The sequence below is a fragment of the Numenius arquata genome, chromosome 14 (assembly GCF_964106895.1).
Source record: "Numenius arquata chromosome 14, bNumArq3.hap1.1, whole genome shotgun sequence".
NCBI lineage: Eukaryota > Metazoa > Chordata > Aves > Charadriiformes > Scolopacidae > Numenius > Numenius arquata.
The window spans coordinates 3,367,564-3,388,041 of NC_133589.1; the positions used below are offsets into that span (position 1 = coordinate 3,367,564).

Consider the following 20,478-nt stretch of genomic DNA (forward strand, 5'->3'; position numbering starts at 1 on the left):
CTTTTTCTCCATCTTGAATTAAAACAACACATTTTAAAAGGGGCTTGGAGGACAATATATGAGAATCTAAGGGAGACTAGAATAAACTCTGCCTAAATCCTCAGCAGCCTTGAAAATTGCGTGGGAGACCTAGCTGAGGATGCCCTCAGTGGAAAGCCATTTTGCAAAGCTTTACACAGAGAAAGAGAGGTAAAAGCAGGAGTCTGCCAGAGAGAAGTTCTTTTTTTAAAGCATTAAAAATCTAAATGAAGTTCTAATATAGATTAGATCTAAAAAATAGATCTAATAAAGATCTAAACCTTCCACATGTATTGCTTTCTTCTAGATCAATTTGCCTGGGCTTTGTTCTTTTCTCCTGCTTGGGACCTTTAGGGCATGTATTTGTATCAGCTGAACTATCAGAGACTCCTGAGTGTTTTGGACAAAATTAGGGATGAAGGTCTGCAGCCCTGAGAAGTTTAGAAAGTCAGTCCTGCTGCCTAATCGCAGCTCTCCAACCAGAGACAGACACAAGGACACGTCTCCTCTGGAGACATTCAAAACCCATCTGGATACGTTCCTGTGCAACCTGCTCTGGGTGGACCTGCTCTGGCAGGGGGGTTGGACTGGACGATCTCCAGAGGTCCCTTCCAACCCCATAGCGTTCTGTGATTCTGTGACATCTAAGGCCCTGTTTGCCACCTCCTTGTGACTACAGGTCCAGGGTGTAATTCACCAGCATGGCTACCTACCTGCAGTGAGGGGCATCCTCTTTGCAACGTCGGACTATGGAGTCATTTCCTGGAGGCTCAGGAGTGGTAGACATGATACTGTCGTTGCGATTTCTAAGGGTTTGCTTTTGAAAAAAATAAAGTGACAGAAAGGTTATCTGTCTTAAACGTGCTATCATTTCTAACTTACAGAAGCATTAGCCTGCTAGCGTGCCAGCGGTGCTCTGCGCTGGGAAGCACACACAACAGTAAGAAAAATTGCTTCTAGACTGGCAGAATGCTACCTGCAAGAGCATTCATATTCATATATTCCAGAATTTTAGCAATACGCACAGCTTGTGTGCTGGCACAGTACCTTTTTCTGTGACCACACGACTGGCTGATTTACCAAAGAATTTTAGCTTTCCCCTTGACGTGTGGAGTATGGGTTGCACAGCCGACGTATCGGAAGACGAAAAGCAGAATAGATGTATGCTTATATATATAAATAGTAGGAATGAGGAAGAAAAATACAGGTCTCCATACATTGAATTATTAATTTAGTATATTAGAAACTGAATTCTAGATTGTACTATGGGGAAGACAGCATGAGTCGTCTGAATATCCAACAGATATTCCAAAGAATATAACTAACCCAGCTAAGCCTATTATGAGTGGCAGGGAGTTCTTTCCTGGCTATTCTTGGATATAATTTTAATTTCCTAGGGGCAGCATTTTTCACAGTGTTCTAGAAAGATGTTTTGTTCTTTGTTATTAACACTCTGCAAGAGCACTCACTCTGTCTGCTTGTCCTGCTGTGTCAGTGCTCACGTATGTATAACGGAATATCTACCTTGGGAGATTATGGGGATACAGCAAGCAGGGAGGAAATGGTTTGCCTACAGTATGCAGAAATTTCCAGCTGCGATCTGCACCCCTTTTCTCACTCACTGTTACTTATAGACAGGAAAAGCTTTAGAGAACTCAACAACAACCTGAAATTTTTCTTAAATAAATCACAAAGCAGCTTTTAAAGAAAATCTCTTCCTTCTAACAGTAAAAGCGAAATGGCATAAGGAGACAGCAAGAGGTCATAAGTACCTTTGAAATAACTTTAAATAAACATAAACCAATTTTGTGATTTTGAAAAAGGCTAATAAAATGGTTCTAACAAAATGCTGGTAAAAGGATTAAGGGAGCCTTTGACAAGGGCCTTCAATGCAGTCACAGCTGGGATGCTGGTGAAGGGCTAATACTGGATTGCGAAAGCTCTGAACCACATCAGGAGAGACGGTCACAGACAGGCAAGCGGCACCTGAAGCGTCCTTACAATTTTGCTGACTTCGCAGCTGCTGATGGAGTTACTGATGGAAACAGAATTAGAGGAACTCGTGTCCGTGCGGCCATTGCTGGCATCGGCCCCCTCTTCGTCCTGTGCTCTGACTGCTGCACTCGTGGATGACAGAGAGAAATACAGACACCAGGGAAAACTACATCAGATAACTTTCAATACAGAGCCTTTCACAGATTTGCAACAACCCTTAGGATTATCTTTCCATGTCAGGTTATCTGTTTTCCTCTCCCTGCGCTGGGCAGAGGCTGCAGGAAGCTCTGTGCCCGGCAGCCCCAGATCCCTTTCCTTCCCCATCTGCTCCCCGACACAGCACAGAATTCACGCCACTCTGGACAGCCTCTTGCCAGCTTTTTCTTTCAATTCTGTCCTGTACGTTTTTATTAGATCTATGAATACTATTTGACAAAAGAAGGATTGGTTTATTAATTTATGCTTTAACTTCATCTCGATCTGGCAGCCTGCAATGAAGTTGGCTCACCGAATTTCACTCTTTTTACAAGAAAAAAAATTTACAACGGGGACCAAGAAGCTTGAGATTCCTCAGCAGCCCCAGATAGACCAGCATGAACGTCTTTGTGGCCTCCTTCCCTCCCCCAGCACCTCAAATTGGTACCAGTGTTGCACATTACTTGATACCAAACATACAGTGCAACGTCTTGGGGCAGGAACCATATTTTGTACAAGAGCGAGCGTTTGTGCATCACGTGACAAATAAAGGAAGTGCTGCCGAAGATGGTCTTCGGTTCAAGAATAGCGTTACATAAATAAAGAGGAATTAGGAGCAGCTCGAACATGAATATACAGCAACTAATTGGGTAACTTGGCAGCTGGCTGATGGGTGGGTCAACCCCCCTCTCCTCAACCTTTGCAGTGCTTTAAATTTAAAATTAATTCCTTTTTGCTGAAGGACAAAGAAACTCATTAGATGATCACTAGATTAGGGTCCTTTCAGCTTTTTTCCAACAGCAAAAAGGGAACAGTATAATGACTTGTAGCACAGGTATTACACTGATGACTTGAAAAAAATTTTAAACGAAAAGGAAAATTGAATAAACAGAACATTCAGGTAAACTGTGGGGTGAAATACTGTGTGTCTGTGGAGGTATCTTTGGATGGAGAGGACGTTCAGGTAGAACACTTGACTACTTTAAAATTATGACATCATTCACTGTGAGAGGAACTGTCTATTTTACTGACTTGGACTTAGTTAACAATTTCCCCAGTTGGCACATTCGTTAAAATGACTTAAAGAGATTAAGTGAATGAGACAAAGCAACAGAAAAGGAATAAGGACATGGGTGCTTTTTCTGACCTTGAAACTCTGATGTTTTGTTCATGCTGACAGGGGATTTAGCTCTTGGATTTATCTAAAAGAAAGAGGACAAAAATCAACACAAATGCAGAATGTTTGCCACACACCGTAAACCAGATAGTTTCACCCCTTTTTTCACCGTTATGCTGCAATATATTTGCCCTCCTTTGAACAACAGGACCCAAAATTTAGAAGATATTTAGGTATCTAAATGCCACTGCAGTGAACGAGAAATAGCTGCCTAACTACTTTTAGAAGTCTGGCCCAGATGCATTGCAATTTCCAGATTCTGCTGAGGGAACAGAGAGACAAAAGGTGAAGTGGGTGCCTTGGGACTGGTTTCAGGCAGCTGTTAATACAACAGGCATCCTTTTGGAGCGTGCAATGTGAAAAATGCAGCTCTAGTGCCATAAGTAATAATGCCAGTCAGAGCTCAGAAAGGTTATGAAGGGCAGGGAGAATTCAAATGCAGATGAAAAGAAAAAGAAGCTCAAACCCCCAAATGTTAGATTGTATATTTTTTACAATTCATGAATATAGCATCAGATAATAGCTGTATGAATGCAGCTAGTCGGGGAAATCATGGACCTAACTCATGCTACCCCTTACTCTTAAGTGAAAGGAAATTGCCATAATTTAATTCTAAATTAGGCAGTTAATTTTGCTCTAGATTGTGTCCATTTCTTTCTATTATTCCTTCCAGCTGATGTGAGCTTTTCCACCAGTGCTTCGCTTTCCACCTTCAGTTACTCGTGTGCTGGGCTTTGGGCGTTATGTCATTTTTTTTCACTACTGTTAAGGAGGCAAAGAATCAATTTATTGACAACGCTCCAAGAATGTGAATGAACAGCAGAAGCAAGGAGAATACACAAAATGGGAAGAAGGGGCAGAAAATGGTCTACGAGGCCTGATTATATCTGCTCCTCAAGATGCAAATCACCACAGGGCAAAACCTGACGGCTCACTATCATACACAAATCTGTTCTTATCTTTATAGCACAGCGCTTTCAGAGGCATCACCGCAACAGGGATTATGTCTCTTAGTTCTAACAGTCCCCGCACTATTTCATTCCAGCCTCATATTAAGACACACCTGGATTCCCTTTAGATTCACTCTTCTCTTGAGTCGAGCTTGGTCAGGCAAGAAGAATTTGTTATCTTCTGGAGACTCTTCAGAAGTGGAGGAGTCATCTGCTTCCTGACCATTGGCTTTTGGGCTAGGAGTCCCAAAGGTCTGGGAGATAATGGTAATGGGTAGATTCCGTGGCAAACTCTAAAGATCAGAAGGAAACACTTTGCTGCTGAGACCAGTTTGGTACAACTCCTCATGACCTCCCTTTAGAGTAATCTGATTGAACTTTCTGTGACTGCAGTGAGTCAGAATTCTGCTCACGCAGAATGTGGCTCCAGAGCTAAATCAGTAACTTAGATTGACATTTGTGGGGATTTCTCTTCACTGGGGCACATTCCTCAAAAGAATTATTTGTGGTTTCTACCCCAGTGTAGAAACTCATTGTCTTTCTTCACTTCCTTCCCTTTACATTTAAAATCAAGCTGTGGAGTGCCAGCCTTTGAGAAGCCATGTGCACGAGACAGACATCATGAACCCCTGTACTGAACAACTCAATTCTCACTCAAGAACTCACTAAATTGACATTTAGTAGAAAGAGATTATTTTTTTCAGTCAATTTGCAGAGGGAATTAGACGAGTACCCCCTTAAACGGTTTTAAGGTCAAGTCTGTCTTCCTTATCCCTACCTGGTCGTGGAAGTTATTGTCCTTAGAGAGCCGTCGGAGTTTGCACTCCAGGTTAACAATGCAAGCTTCTTTCCGAACCACCTCGATTCGGAGTTCGTCGTTTCTCTCCTCCAGCTCTCGAATCTGCTTCCTGTATTTATCTTTTTCAATCAGACAATGCGAATACTGTGTCTGAGCCTCATCGCGCGAGCGGAACGCCTACAGTGGAGAGAAGAAACCCGTTTTGCACCTGGGCACCAAACGCTTTCTCCTGCTGGTTTTGTTTGTAAGGTGGTTGGAACGGGGACTCCAGAACTGGTAACCATTCAACAATTAACACAGCAATTAGGACCAGGATGTGCCACAGTAGTACCATTAAAAATTATGATGATGAGGGTGGTTCATTTTCAGCTCCCTCTTGGTTGGTGGCAAAATGCTCCAGAGTGCAAACGGGATGACTTGACACTAATATTAGAGCCTGCAGTAGCTGCTGTTAAGATCTTGGCACTGCCTGCCAGATGCTACGCTGAGGAAACAACCCAATATTATCCTATGTTTAATTACTGTAATGCAAATTCCAACAAGTAGCAATTTCTTTTAACTGTTTATTTTTTAATGGTATTTTGGGTCCAATTACCCACAATTCCCCATAGCGACACACACGAGATACAGGCTTTTGCTACTAATTTTCCCCATTTTAACTGTTAGATACCTGGTCTCGCTCCTTTTCCACCTCTTCCAGCTGTATCATCACAGTGTTCATGCGGTGCTTGTACATCTCGCAGTCTTTTCCTAGCGTTGAACACTTCAACTCCAAATCTTCTTTCTCTTCGAGATACTGGAAATGACACACCGTTAACCACCACTGCTCTCAGAGGTCTTTTAGGCACTAGCCTGAGATATTCCACCTTTCCATCCTTCCATTTCTCACCTTGTCTCTCAAGTCCTCCACATGACGAATCTCCTCTTGGAGATTAAAGATCTTATTGACCAGCTCATGACGATCTTCCAGTGCCTCCTTACGGTCATGCTCCAGAATATCCAAAATGGCTTTGTCTGAATCCGGCAAACTCCGCTTGTCAGCCTGAGGAAAGACATTTTTGAGAGACGGGCCAGGGAGAGAGAAAATAGTATTGCAGGGAGAAAAGTACCAAAGGCAGTAACAAACAAGAGGAATAGAAAATGAACATGGTATTGCAGTGGGAAAGCAGGAGAAGAAGAGATGGACATTTGTTCATGTTTTAAAATATTGTCAGAAAAGATGAATAAAGCCTGACTTGCTGTCAGAATAGCCTGATGAAAGAATTGTTTTACTGTTTTATTGTACTGGCTATAATTCGACCCATTTTGGATGCAGTGACAATTCTTCACTGCAAGCCCTGCATTCAAAACCCCTCTCTATTAATCAGCTCTCGCTGAGCACAAAAAAATCACCCTTTGCCAAAGAGCAGGGCCTAAGAAAACATTCAGGGGAATTTTTAAAGCATGCATAGGCTTTGCAGGGCCGTGCTCAGAGAATATTAAACATGCCTGGAGTAGCTTGTACCACTGCTTCATTTTCTATATTGTCCAGCAATATTTTTTCTTTCAGATTTAAAATTAACAAGATTACCAGAGCAGGCTCCAACAAGTAAATTGCCATCCAAAATTGACCATAAATGGAAGATGAAAAGGCATAAAATGCAAGCAAGTAATATGCCTATTTATTTTTTAAATGCTGAGACTAAGTCGGAGATTTCAGTGACATTTTGGTTACCTAATATTTCTAATTATACCTAAGTATTTCTAAAACAAGCTGCCTTTTGTTTATTTATACTTTCAGTTAAGAAAATCTCAATCCTCTTTTTAGCTATTTCCTGATTATTTCTCTGTTTCTTTAGGTGCTATAAGACCATTTCAATTAATAGAAGAGATTCTACATAGACCAGAACTCCCAGAACCTTCTATACTACACCCTTTCCCAACCTTTGAATTGGATTTGTATTAGAACTAAGAATCGTTAGGCACTGCTAGAAGCTACAGGCATTTTTAAAATGCATTCTATTGATAACTTTTTAAGTGTCATTTTGAAACGCCACAAGCCTTTCCCAGCGCTCTCACATATGTCCTAATATTTGGCTAAGCTCTTCGCAGAGCAACACGGTGCTAAATTTGCTGGGTATTATCCTTTCTCCCTGTCTGCCCAAACAAAGGTTAGTTGAGATCCCTGGGGAAGTTACAGCAGCGTTCTACAGGGCGTTCTGGTCACTAGTGACCACCCAAGTACAGAAACCTTTATTACCCGCTGCTTCATTGAGACCTTTTGGCACAGATATGACAATAGCCTATAACAGGGTACAGAGAATCCTTGTCAGAGATTTCTGGGCTGGCTGTTTAACACAGCTTTGTAATGACAGACCGCTACAAAGAACCACAGCGGGGCTAAAACAAGGAGCTGAATGCTCAGCAATGAAACAGCTGCACTCTGGCTCCTTCAAGGTGCAATCTCTCACGTACAGCTTGATTTATTAGACGACTTTTTTTTTTTGTGTGTAGAACTCCTCCTCTTGAATGTGTTTGTACAAGGAGTACTACAGACAGCTGGGAGCTATATAACCAACCTTCTGTTTTCCAAATTTTGTGCTTATGCTTATTGTAGCTTTTCAGATAGAGGTTTCACCCAACACTTCCTAGCATTATAACAGGAGTATGAGTTGAGTTTGCAGTGAGAAGCGGTAGCAGAGACCATGCCATCTCCTCTTCTCCATTGGTACCACTTTCCTTGTTATATACTCAACTCCCCGTCCCTTACTGGAAACACATGGGAGCTGTCGCCGCCTGCTGCTTCTCTGTCCCACTCTCACAGCCTCCTCCAGACACTTAGATCCTGAAGGGAAGCTGTGAGGAGATGTGGGGTGTGTGAGACAGTCTGGGAGGAGAGTGGGTGCCTTCAGGGGTGCCTGAAGGCAAGGAGTAGTCAAAGCCAGCTGAATCCATCATCTGGGCAAGCTGGAGGGGTGAGCTGAAGTGGCTGGAATTTTAAATGTAGCAATCTGCTTTTATACCTGAATGATGGACTGCAACTCCTGGATTTTAGTCTTCATCATCTCATTTTCCCGCTCCAGCTCCAGAACCTGTTCCTTTTTGGGTCGGTTTTCAATATCATTTTTCAGCTTCAAAGACTGGTTCCTCTCCAGCTTGCACTCCTCTTCCACCTTGTTCAAGCGATGCTTCAGCTGGTCAATCTAGAGCAGCCATGGAGCAGTGAAAAGGAGAAAGAGGGAAGGGAAGAGGGAAGGAAAGAAATCATCCCTAGCTCTGATATTTACTGCTCTGAAAACATTCTCACTTCCAGGTGAAAGCGAACTGTCATAGGTGGAAAAAATAGCTTCAACAGTGAATGCTAATACGCAGCAGATAATTGGGTCTACGTGCGTGTGTGTTGAATGCCCAAAATTGAAGTGTTGAAGTCTCAGGCAGTAGCCTGCTATTTGCTACCTACAACTGCTATGGGCTGGTTGTGAATTTTGATAACATCTGGACTAAAAATACAATGGCACATCCTCCAATAAACAGAGAGACATGAAGCAGAACTAACACTTAGGAGGCTGACCACACACTGTGCTTTTGCACGTAGACTCCTTAGATTGGGAAAAACAGGGGCTTTGAGTTCTGGATAGGAAAGAGGGGTTCCCAAAAAGAAAAAGTCGTTTCAGGCAGAATGGGGCCTGGGAAGGTGGTGGTGATGATCGTGGCTGGAGGAAAGATTTGAAAGTGGAGGAATATCCCAGAGATGAGAGGGATGCACAGGGATAAATGCCAGGGGATGCCCAAGGACCTCACTGTCCAGATCCACTATGGGTAGTTGTTTACTCCATCTCATTTGCGACACACACACAAGCGTGAATTTTATGGCACTTGAAGCATTTCTATGTATTTCCTAAATGGCCTCAAGCTGTTCCAATGCTCTATATGAGACTTTCTGAATAAATCACCAGCAGTTGTAGTGCAAACCTGGATAACTGCCCCAAGATATTATCGAGCCTGAAAAGCTAAAATTATGTTTTTAGCAAAGAATTATGGTTTTAAAAATTTGTTTTTAAGTATGCTATGTTGTTAAGTAGCATTACAAGTATGTAAATTATCTGCCACTAACACCACCACTGCAGTTAGCATTTCTGTACAGTGATGCCTTTAATAAGCAAAGCAAATGAGAGCTCTCCACCTTCCTACTGTCAGAGAAGGTCTCATTTTGCCAAATGCCACTGGCATCTTCCATTGCTGCTCCTGATTAAAGCAGCCCAGAGCATTTATCTCACCTCTAACTGGAGGTCTCGGCTCCTTATCACAGCCATGCTCTTCTCGTCACTCAGCTGGGCATATCTCATGGCCAGATTGTAGTTCTCATCCTTCACCTTGACCAGCTCATCATTGTAGTTGTTCCTTTCCTCCTTCATCTTGTTGTATCTCTCCTGGAAGGTCAGCAGCTCTATCTTGTTCAGTTTTAGCTGCTTTCGCTCATCCTCCAACTGGCGAGACTTAGCCAAGAGTTCACAGCGCTGCACATCTTTTGTCTTTACTTGCTGCTGAAGCTTAATGATCTCATTCATTAGGAAATGGGTAAGGCCTTCGTGTCCCTCCTCCACTGAAAAAATGTTTGAACAGCTTATCAACATTTAATGAAGTAACGAATGAAGTAATGAAGTAATGAAAAAAATACGAAGTAGGATCAGCAGAACTAAGAAAAAAATGTCCCAGAATATGTACAGAGGTGCAGAATATGCACAAACACATACATATTTGTACATCTAACTGGCAACAGTGCAAATCTTACACAGCACACTATTACCAGAATCACAATATACGTGCATACAGCTTGTGTGGGTAGAATACGAAGCCTTTACATTTGTCTTGTTTCAGCTGAGCTGACAGGTCTGTCGAAATAGAACAAACTTTATAAAATTAATCTGTACAGGTACAATTAATCCAAATGCTTCAAATTTGCTGCACATGTGTAGGTCATCAGTGTAACTTAGTCCACTGTTCCAATGTTTCTTCTCTTGAGATTTCTTGTAATTCCATTTGAAACTCTTCAGCTTCATTCAGACAACTGAGATGTTCTTTTGCTTTACACATTACCTGTTGCTGGCACATTTTGCATTGAAGGGGACTAAAGAACTGCAGAGTGCTAATACAAGATTAGTTTTTATTTCCATTTCTTGCCTGAAAATATCAAACCCAGTCTTCAAGATAGTCCTTATTCCTTTGGGATTGATTCTACTCACCAACAATAGTGGAAAATCTCCGTGTAGGCTCTTTCCCTGTCACCAGTTTGTAGAGTTCAGGGTAGTAAAACTCTAGGCTCTCTAAGAAAACAACATAGCCCCTTTGGCCCTTGGTGTGGAGAATGTCCAGCAGTCGGCCTAAGGACAGAGACCAGAGAGAGAGGTGACAGGTCAGCAAGTACAGTATCCCTGAAGTCAAATTTGCTTAAGGTTTGTCTCTACCACAGCAGTGTGCTGTGGGAAACCTGGCTGATGAACTGAGTTCGGCTGAACTCCTACAGTAATGCCACCTATTCTTTAAGTTTGTCCTGTTTGTTATTCTGAAGGAGTGCGGGCAAATTGGTCTCTGGAACAGAAATTTCAAAAGAGACATTATTCAGTGCGGCCCTTACCAGGCAGTACTGAAACGTGAGGACGGCGGACCCTTCAGTGACAAACCATGAAGCACATCAAGACAGCTGAAACCTGCTCTTGGAACGGCAGTGGCTGCTGCCTGCGTTAACTGAAGTATTTGCCAAGGCTTTGATGGGAATACGAACCCCATGAGCTCCAATCTGCACAGCACTGTAAAGAATCATCGTTACCAAAATAGCAGCAGCAGATTCCCAGATTCCCCCCTTTACATTTAATGAGATATAGGGTTTCCATTTGATAATCTGTGATTTGATGCAGGCTTCATCCAGATTTAGCAAAACAATGCCCTTGAGATAGAGATGTGGAGGTAGCCATTCACAAAATAATTACCTGCTCGGTTAATTTTGGAGGGCAGCATAAGTGAGTTAAGCACCTCATCCTCATCTTGCTCGTCGATGACTTTGCATTGTCGCAGGTAGGGGGTCAGTTTGGCCGGGTTGATGTACCGGCTCAGCATGTGCCGGTTGCATTCTACGTTCTCCCACAAAGCTTCCTCCTCATCTTTCAGCGTCTCCAGGCAGTCATCCATCTCTGGCTCTCCCCCTTAACAAGAAAAACAATTGGCAAACGAACATCAAACAGGATGGTTTCTGTGCTGTTACTCTTTTGTGCTTCCATGTCACATAGGATGAGCTTAGAGTCACTCCTGACGAATGCTGGATGTGCCCTGTATTGAAGCCGCTTGAACCGAAGAGCAGCCCATCCACAGCTCATCGGGAAAGTGACAGTTCAGAGAAGTGCTATCTTGAGCCTATGAACTATTGCATATTGCTCTCTAGTGATGAATCTGCAGCTCAGCCAACTCCACGAAGGTCTCTACAAGTCAGAGAATCCCTCTTCATATTAGAAGGAAGGGTAGAGGACATGGCGCAATGCAAGAAAGGCGATGAACACGCCGAGCTCCGAGCAAAGACAAATCCCTGCCGCAGGCAGCTAGGGCTTGAATTCCCACCTCCTTCCTTCCTCTCGGCTGCACTGATTTGAACCTGCATTTTTCCCTGCATACCTGTGATGAGCCAACACCTGTAAATGACCGCACCACAAGAATAATTAACTCCTAAGGACTGACTGATCCATGGGCATGAACACAAGTACCTGTGAGTTCAGACCTTGCCTTTCTCCGCATGAGTGGATAAGTACGAGCGTGGTATCACTGAAGCCTGAAAACGTTCTTGACTCATGCAAATGTTATCACATGGTTTCTGAGTGCTTGCTAAGCAGTTTCCTGCCAGCTCCTCATTTGTAACCAGCTCATTAGAGAAGGTTACAAGGCAGGCAACAAGGAGGCCAGAAAACTTGTACCAAAGTTAAGAGTAAAGAAACTTTGTGAAAATCCTTCCTTCTTAATTTTGTAATAAGTGTTAACCCTTGAAACAAGCCTCATTTTTGCATTCTAGCTTTCTCAAGATGATGAGCTCTACAGAGAGACCTAGATAGATTGGATCATTGGGCCAAAATCAATGGCATGAGTTTCAACAAGGGCAAGTGCCCAGGTTCTGCCCTTGGGCCACAACAACTCCAAGCAGCGCTACAGGCTTGGGGAAGTGTGGTTGGAAAGCTGCCTGGAAGAAAGAGACCTGGGGGTTCTAATTGACAAGCAGCTGAATATGAGCCGGCAGTGTGCCCAGGTGGCCAAGAAAGCCAACAGCATCCTGGCTTGTATTAGAAATAGCGTGACCAGCAGAAGTAGGGAGGTGATTGTGCCCCTGTACTCAGCACTGGTGAGGCCACACCTTGAGTATGGTGTCCAGTTTTGGGCACCTCAACCCAAGAGAGAGATCGAGGTGCTGGAGCAAGTGCAGAGGAGGGCAACGAAGCTGGTGAAGGGCCTGGAAAACAAATCATATGAAGAGCGGTTGAAGGAGCTGGGACTGTTTAGTATGAGGAAGAGGAGGCTGAGGGGAGACCTCATCACTCTCTACAACTACTTGAAAGGACACTGTAGAGAGGTTGGTGCTGGTCTCTTCGCACAGGTAATTAATGACAGAACAAGAGGGAATGGCTTCAAGCTCCAGCAGGGTAGGTTTAGACTGAACATTAGGAAAGAATTTTTCACAGAAAGAGTGGTCAGACACTGGAACAGGCTGCCCAGGGAGGTGGTTGAGTCACCATCCCTGGATGTGTTTAAGAGACGTTTAGATGTGGTGTTGGGGGATACGATATAGGGGAGAACTTTGTAGTGTAGCGTAGATGGTTGGACTCGATGACCCCAGGGGTCTCTTCCAACCTGGATGATTCTATGATTCTATGAGATCGGGGTGGCACAAGAAGATAAGCTTCTACTTCCAGAGTTATTTTACCCTGTCAGAGACCATGCTATAAGACGACCGTGCAGTTGTTAGGTCATATGAGATGAGAGCTGTGCTTTATGAGGCCTTGCTGGTAATCAGTAACTAAAGAGCTCAAAAGCAACAGGTTGTTTTTCTTGGACCAGAAGAGTTCTCTCCGTTGTGTTAGAGTTTCCTCAGTTTCCAGCTTTAGGAACTGCAAAGCTGCCTGTGTTATGAACATAACCGGGCAAAACCAGCTATTAATCTGGATAGCCAGGGGCGATCAACTCCTTATTTTGAAAACTAAAACCAAAAGCACTAATCTGCTAAATAATGTGTTTGTCAGTGTTCTATCATAATGAAATACAGAATAGTCCTATGAAAATGCATGTTCTTTGCATGATATTTTCAAAGGCCTTCCCAAGTTGTCCAAAATCATAGACTGGCATTTAATATCTCAATTAAAAAAAATTGGCTGGGTTTCTCATACTCTGGACAAGTTAGGGGAGTATTGCCAGGGGTTTTGTTCTTCTCCTCTAATCCAGCAACTCCCCCGGAGTTCTTTTCTTTGTAGTTTCACACCTTAGGAACCACTTATTTCGCATTTTCTCTTCTGCTTGCATGTAGATTTCATTACTCCAGTGACTGCTATTGGATGGTTTGGGAGAGACAAGAGTCCTCACAGGGCGAGGAAGACCAAGGGTTGCTCAACGGGATCCAGAATCATGGGGCCATGGCTGTAGTTATGGGGAGATCTCTCTGGTCTTAAAATCTCCTCACAAACCGGGTGAAATCCTTACTGAATGCCAGTATTTACGTGCGGTAAAGATGACACTGCAGTAATGAACAGTATAAAAGTAAAATAATAGAAAAAGCTATATAAGGTAGGTAGCAGTGGGAGGAATGCTAAAGGTGAAATAGCTTCATCTGAAGTACACATACATTCTCATGAACCTTACTCTCCACCACTTATTCTGGAAATAACTGTATTTCACTTCAAAGGTGAATGTAACAAACTACATAATTGGAGAAGCTTAACTTTTGGGAGCAGAAGGCAGTAAAGCAGAAGGTCACACAGTACCTCAGTCATCTTACAGCCACAGCTATCGATTGCGTCTAAAAAAAGGGTGTGTTGCAGGCCCTTTAATTTTGGGGAGAGTACCAGGAAGCTCACAGATGGACCCCAGAGTGCAAAAGAAGCACTTGCCTGAATTTCATAAAGATATCTTGTAATCTGCTGCACTGAACCAGAAATTATTACACACTGTCAGCAGGTCCCTCAGGACATTAGTAAGGGATTTCTCCATTAAATGATTCAAAGAAGAGTTCACTCATCAGCGTAATTCTCAACATGAATACATTTTTTTACCTGACATTAAAAATACCTTTATCAAATAGCCCCACGTGTATGGGCATAATACATCCATACTGTTATTTTGGGGACATAATGTTTAATAGGAAAGTAATAAGTATATTGCATGAGTGGCTAAGAATTTTAAAAGGAGGTTTCTGGTAGCAAGCTCCTGTTAAGCACAGTCTATCATCAGGGACAAGCCCATAGAAAGAACATTTAGTGGAGTGGTCCCTCACTGCCACGTAGGCATTTCAGAAACTCCTTTCTCTTTCGGATTTCCACCTTGGAAATATCCCACCAGAAGCGTGGCCAAGCTTTCTCCTCACTCACAGTACTGTTGACCCCTTTTGGGGACCAGGACTCCCCTCTTTCCCACAGCTGGGGCTCCCGCCTCTCTGTGTTTCTGGGGCCAGGCTGGTCTAAGGGTGTAATCCCCAGGCAGCTCCGCTCCCTTGTGGAGCTGCTCCAGAGACAACAGCAACGGGCAGCTGGTATTAGTACAGCGCCCTTCCTAGTGTGGCCACATCTCTTTGATTTAGTAATTAATATAATGTTGATTAGGAAATAAAATGTTTGGGATTGGCTGCAATTTTGGTGTGCTGGTCAAAAAACGGATGTGGCAACTGAAACTCAGTGGGAAACCAATAAAAGGTATTGTATCAGTGGCTTTTATTTTAAAATATTTTCATCAGCACACATATTTTCTAGGTGTTTAACAGACCTTATTCCATGTTTCTATCCTTCCTTCCTGCAATGATAGTGCAGAAAAGTTGTCTTCACTTACTAAATGAAACGTGACAGGTTTAAAAAGTTTACAAATGTGCAATCACTTATTTCATCTGATCTTCATTATTACCATTACCCAGTTTCTGATTCCAGCACCTCTCGAGTTGTAACCTAACACATTCCTAAATTGTGATGTGTCATAGAAATACTATGGCATCCACTACAAATCACAGGTGTGAAGTCACAGACTTGGACTCACTTCAGCAGACGTTAACCAAAAAGGAGTAAGAATCACCACTGCAGTTAAAAAATTGCTTTCCCGCTGCTCCTTTCAGTCGTTACTACACAACATGGTTTTTAACTGCAGGAGTTCTTAATCCAGTAATAATCTCAGCTAGTCCCATCCATTTCAAAGGTCTCTGTAGATGCAGACAAATAAAAGAGAGAATGCCTTTTTACATTAAAAGAAACACTCCCCTCATCTCCCTTTCTCTCTCGGGGACTATCCTTCTCTTGGCTGCTACACACAAATGAATCTTTCTGTGTGTCGGCTATTTTTTTTTTTTTTTGTTATATTTTTCAACCGAACAAATCACCTTGCAGTTAAAGCTGTTCTCTCTTCTCACTCCGACTCCACACTCTCATACGTCCGTGACACTCTCCACTGATCAAGGAAATAAAGCCTGGAGGCTTCAGAACCTGGGGTTCTACAAAGCGCTCATCACCAGGTCACATCTAAAGCTCCGTTTCTTGTGATTCGTTTAATGATGGTGCGGAAATTAACCCTCCGGCCATTTAATTGCTGGCATCCCCTTGCTCTGAATTCTTGTCAGCCTGTCAATACTGAGAAATCGCTGTGTAGCAGACCCAAAATGCGGGCGTCAGCTACGTTTTCTGATTTCTTGATGCATCCTTCATGAAATGTAAAAAAAAAAAAAAAAGCGTATTTTCCTCATACTGAAAAGCAGGAGGAAGTTTATTTTGGAAGAGTTGATCTATTTTAATGTTTTGGACTTCTGCATTTGTCACAGATGTTGACAGACTGGCAGCGTTTAAAAAGGAACCACAACACGCAAAATGTTTGTGCAAATTGTAAGTTAATAAGAACAGAAGTTTATGTTAAATACCAAGTACATGTATAGAAACCAGGAAAGCATCACATATAAATTATCACACTTTAAAGCAAAAATAGAGGTGAAAATAGCACTTTAAAACCGTGTATATAATTATCCTCAGTATTTTGAGGGTATGGTATTACATCCTCTTTCTATGCATCTCTCTAGATTTCATGGGGCAATACCCTTTCTCCCTCGAGTTTGTGAAGCACCTCACATGATAAGGTACAACAACAGGGTGACTTTCTCAAAAGCTGCCTTTATGGATATGTGCGGGTTTCCAATATCAGGGAACCACAAAACCACAAAGGGATTTAGAGCTATTTTTAATTTTAGAGCAAAGTCACAGTTTAAAGCGTGATAAGGAAAATTATATTCCTTTGCTTAAGGACAGGAGAGCTCGATTGGCAGCCCCAGCTTTCTGAAATGCTGAATACCAGCAGTTTCCTATTGTGTTGCCTGCACTGCTGGATGTTCTACGGTACTGAAAACCACTTTTAAAAGGCTTAAACGTTGATTAAGAAGATTAAATTTGTTTACTTATACTTGCAAATTTTTTCCAAACAGGTGCCTAAATCTGGACTGCCAAAGGAGAGGAGACAGTGTCTTCATCTGCCTTTAGGAATTTGCACTTTATATTCATTCTTTCTACCTCAGTGTCCCCCCCTGAAAACAAGGCTGGTAAGAAGTATTTTTATGCCAAGGTAGGACTCGTTAATTAGTGACTGCAACACACCTGGAACCACCAAGATAGGGAGGTCCTAGAAAAAACACTTATTATTAGTGCATTTTTATTACTCCAGATTTTGCAGGCCTTGGAATACTCTCTGGAGGCAGCAGCGCTGTTGAACGGCCTGGGCTGTATTTCTGGTTTAGGTCCCAGTGGCTGTATATGGAAAGAGCCTTCAATCAGTTAACTGAATGCCACATTTTCAACAAAATATAAAAGAAAAATATAGAGTAAGAAGAGATACCAAAGTAATAGAAGAGCAGGAAGCTTTAAACTCAAAATAGGATTATTTTTGCACAAAAGTATTCTATTCAATTCCATTGAGTCAATCTTCCTGTTACACACAACGTACAAAAAAACCAAAACCCAAACACTAGCAGACTTGCAAGGCTTCAGTGAGGTAAAGCTACATCTTCATTGAAGCCAGATGATAGCCAGAGTCATAAATACTGCTCCCATTTTCTGAACACAAGAGAGACAGAGGTAAACAAAAAAAAAAACCCTCGCAAACTGCTTCGAAGAGCTCTGGAGGCATATTCATCTTGCTTCTACAAGCAGTCGAGGGAAAGAAAGTTCCCCTCATTTTCATAACTATTAGCTCAACAACCAAGTGAGAGAAAAAGAAATAAAGGATTCTATCACGTTACTTTGATTCAGTATCTCTGCTCTATGAAAAGAAAAAAAAAAAAGCAACAGAATAAGTTAGAGATTTGTCTCTAATCAATATTCCGGTCCTAACAGGAGAGGGCCAGAAGAATTAATAGTATAGGAACTTTCTTTAATTATCTCTTCCTCTGCCTTTATTTACTCTTCTAAGAGGAGATCCACATAAAACTCCATCTCAGAAAAAAAAGAAAGGGTAACGCATACACAAAGCACAGATCAATTATGAGTATTGTTAGGGAGCGCACCCGACAATTCGCTTAGTATCCCCTACATCAGAAAGCGCTGAACGCAACAAAGACACGTTTTTCAGTATTGCAGGACAATATTGCTTAAGAGCTGAACGCTTGAGCTTTTGTCTGCTTTGAAATTGCATATGAAATGCTATAAAATACCTACCTATCACTTTCTGGAGGAAAAAACTATTTTCACATTAAGAACTATGCTTTATCTGATGAAATATCATTTCAAAAGACCTTAATCAGTGCAGTAATACTTATTAGGAACCTGTAATGACCTCTCTTTCACAAATGGCCATTTCACAACTGGCCGAGATCTATGCTTTCCCGTTCTGCACTCCATCTAGTGAGAAGACCTAACATCTATGTCTTCCTCAAGTCTGCCAGCTTTAGAAGTTCAGAGCTCTTATCATCTTATCACCCAGGAAGGAAATGACTACATTTGCCTCAATAGCAAACCAACAGCAGATTGTGCTACCTCAAACATGCAACATCCAATCAGGTTTGGTCGTAGAACATATATGACCAATAATAAACAAAGAAAATGGAAAATTCCTCCTCTACAATAACTTAAATGATGTTTTGACGACTGTCACTTTTCTGTGGCACTATTTTCTATCCACAGTGAAGATGCTTCCAGCTCCCTCAGTAACACACCGCCTGAGCGCTACTGACAGAGGATTCATTCAATTTGAATTAGGAATCTTGTTTAACTTCGAAATCTAGTTCCTCTCTAGCAAATGGGAAATGGTCTGTTCAAAATTTCATTCCACCATTTCATACTTCTACCTTAAAATGCACTCTAAAGATTGGTTTTGAGCCACTACCAGTTGTTTATGTTCCCTTTAGGGCGAACAGAGAGAGATTTCTCCCTTCAGCTGGCAACATCTACACTGGTGATTAGGTGGATATTATTCTGTTTTCCCATATTGTTTAAGAATCTGACACACAGATTGCAGAAACTCTTAGTACTGCTCTTAGTTATTAAATGATAATATATGTGAAAGTAAATGAGAAACGAGAGAGGTGAGCAATGAGAGACGGACAAAAAAACTGAAGAGGAGAGAGAAACGAGATTTGGGGATGAAAAACGGTGAGGTCAAGGGAAAAGGAAGTATGAAAAGGGAACAGGAAAAGAAAAAGAAAATTAGAGAAAGAGGAACTCAACAGAATGAAAGTGAGGAACAGAAGTGAGATAGAGATGAGAACAGGAAAGGACTCAGTAAAGGCAAAGGGAAGGAATGTGGGGCATAAAGCAAATGAAGGGATAAATAGGGAAGGCTTTGCCACAGATCCTGACACAATCGAAACTAGTGTTAGTTCTGAGCATGCAAATCAAGATAATGGCACAATAATTTAAATAAATAATTTACTACAGGAATTTAGTGCATCTATTTTAAAGGATTTGCAAAGTAGCAGTGGAGGGCTGAAAGCTTGACATTTAATAAATGCTTTAATCTACACATCCTCCATCCTGTTACGCATGATGATGAGGAAGACAACAGAAATCACTGTGCTAACGTAGTACAAATATGTTTATATAGCTGGCCTTTTTTTCTTGAGTGCAGCATTAGCTACTGACACGAGCATTTCCTTTCCACTAATGTGTGCTAAAAGCCAAGATCTAAAAAAAAAAAGCTGTCATCCTCAGGCTGCCGAGGGCTCGCGAGAACGCTGGTCCAACAAATGCTTCAGAAGCCATTACTGGGTCCTGGGTTAATTTTTTTCTTGAGAGTGATTCACTCTGTTTTTACGATTGATAATGAGATCTCACTAGCTTAGGAGGAGGAGGCACAGCTGGGGGCAAGCTTATAGTCCTGTGTGATTAGGAGGAGCCCTGAATTAAAAATTTAAGTTGCCCAACCATGCAAATGGATTTGACGATCGTAGGTTGGGTTCCAGTAAGCACGCGCTCACGTTACAAAAACCAGCACATTCTTTGGTGCAGAGAACCAACGCTCACAAGGGATTTGCACAGACTGAACTACGTAAGAACGGAGATTCATTAGCTGATACGTACATATGAAACTCACACAACCCCTGCCAACACTTCACTTCTATTCATACGAGTCACATAAAACAGGAAAAGACAGAGAAGTGTAGCTCTGCCGTACAAAACTGCCACTTGGTCCGTTTATTTGAAAAATTGACCCTTTCTACAAACTCTTATGTTACACCAGTTTAAAGAAGTAACCAAAAATACTCAGAGAAGAACATTTTCCATGCAGTCAGATAACGATTCCTTCTAGGTGATAAGTCTCATCCCCAAACAGTCAAAGGATAATGCAGAACACATTAGATGGGAGAATTTCACTCTAGTTTAACAATCTCCAAGATCAGCAACAGCTGACAGTAAATGTGTAGGCCATTCTTACAACAGGAAAGGTTACACTCCAATCTTGACTACTGTCAGATAATCTCACTGTAATTCACCATGGCCTGAGAAAGTTTGAAAATAATATTTCATATAGCAGGCTTTATAACATGGCAGGAAAATAAGACAGAACCCTACATTAAGAATCCTCAAAATACACAAAATGCAAAGAATGAACAAATAAGAAGCCAACTCTCATAACTTTCATATAAAGATCAACCTTCACAAACAATACTC

The 20,478-nt window shown here is 42.0% G+C and overlaps 1 protein-coding gene across 1 annotated transcript in view; it reads right to left on the minus strand.

The window, feature by feature from the left end:
* Positions 1 to 20,478, minus strand: part of CARD11 (caspase recruitment domain family member 11) — a 53,213-nt gene that overhangs the window by 12,565 nt on the left and 20,170 nt on the right. The window contains exons 3-13 of the mRNA XM_074158732.1: positions 11,101 to 11,313; positions 10,357 to 10,494; positions 9,391 to 9,716; positions 8,137 to 8,316; positions 6,024 to 6,176; positions 5,805 to 5,930; positions 5,114 to 5,311; positions 4,449 to 4,628; positions 3,356 to 3,410; positions 2,020 to 2,135; positions 732 to 835 (exon numbers count right to left, since the gene is read on the minus strand). Coding sequence (XP_074014833.1) covers positions 732 to 835; positions 2,020 to 2,135; positions 3,356 to 3,410; positions 4,449 to 4,628; positions 5,114 to 5,311; positions 5,805 to 5,930; positions 6,024 to 6,176; positions 8,137 to 8,316; positions 9,391 to 9,716; positions 10,357 to 10,494; positions 11,101 to 11,313 — 1,789 coding nt within the window. The remainder of the gene's footprint in view (positions 1 to 731; positions 836 to 2,019; positions 2,136 to 3,355; positions 3,411 to 4,448; positions 4,629 to 5,113; positions 5,312 to 5,804; positions 5,931 to 6,023; positions 6,177 to 8,136; positions 8,317 to 9,390; positions 9,717 to 10,356; positions 10,495 to 11,100; positions 11,314 to 20,478) is intronic.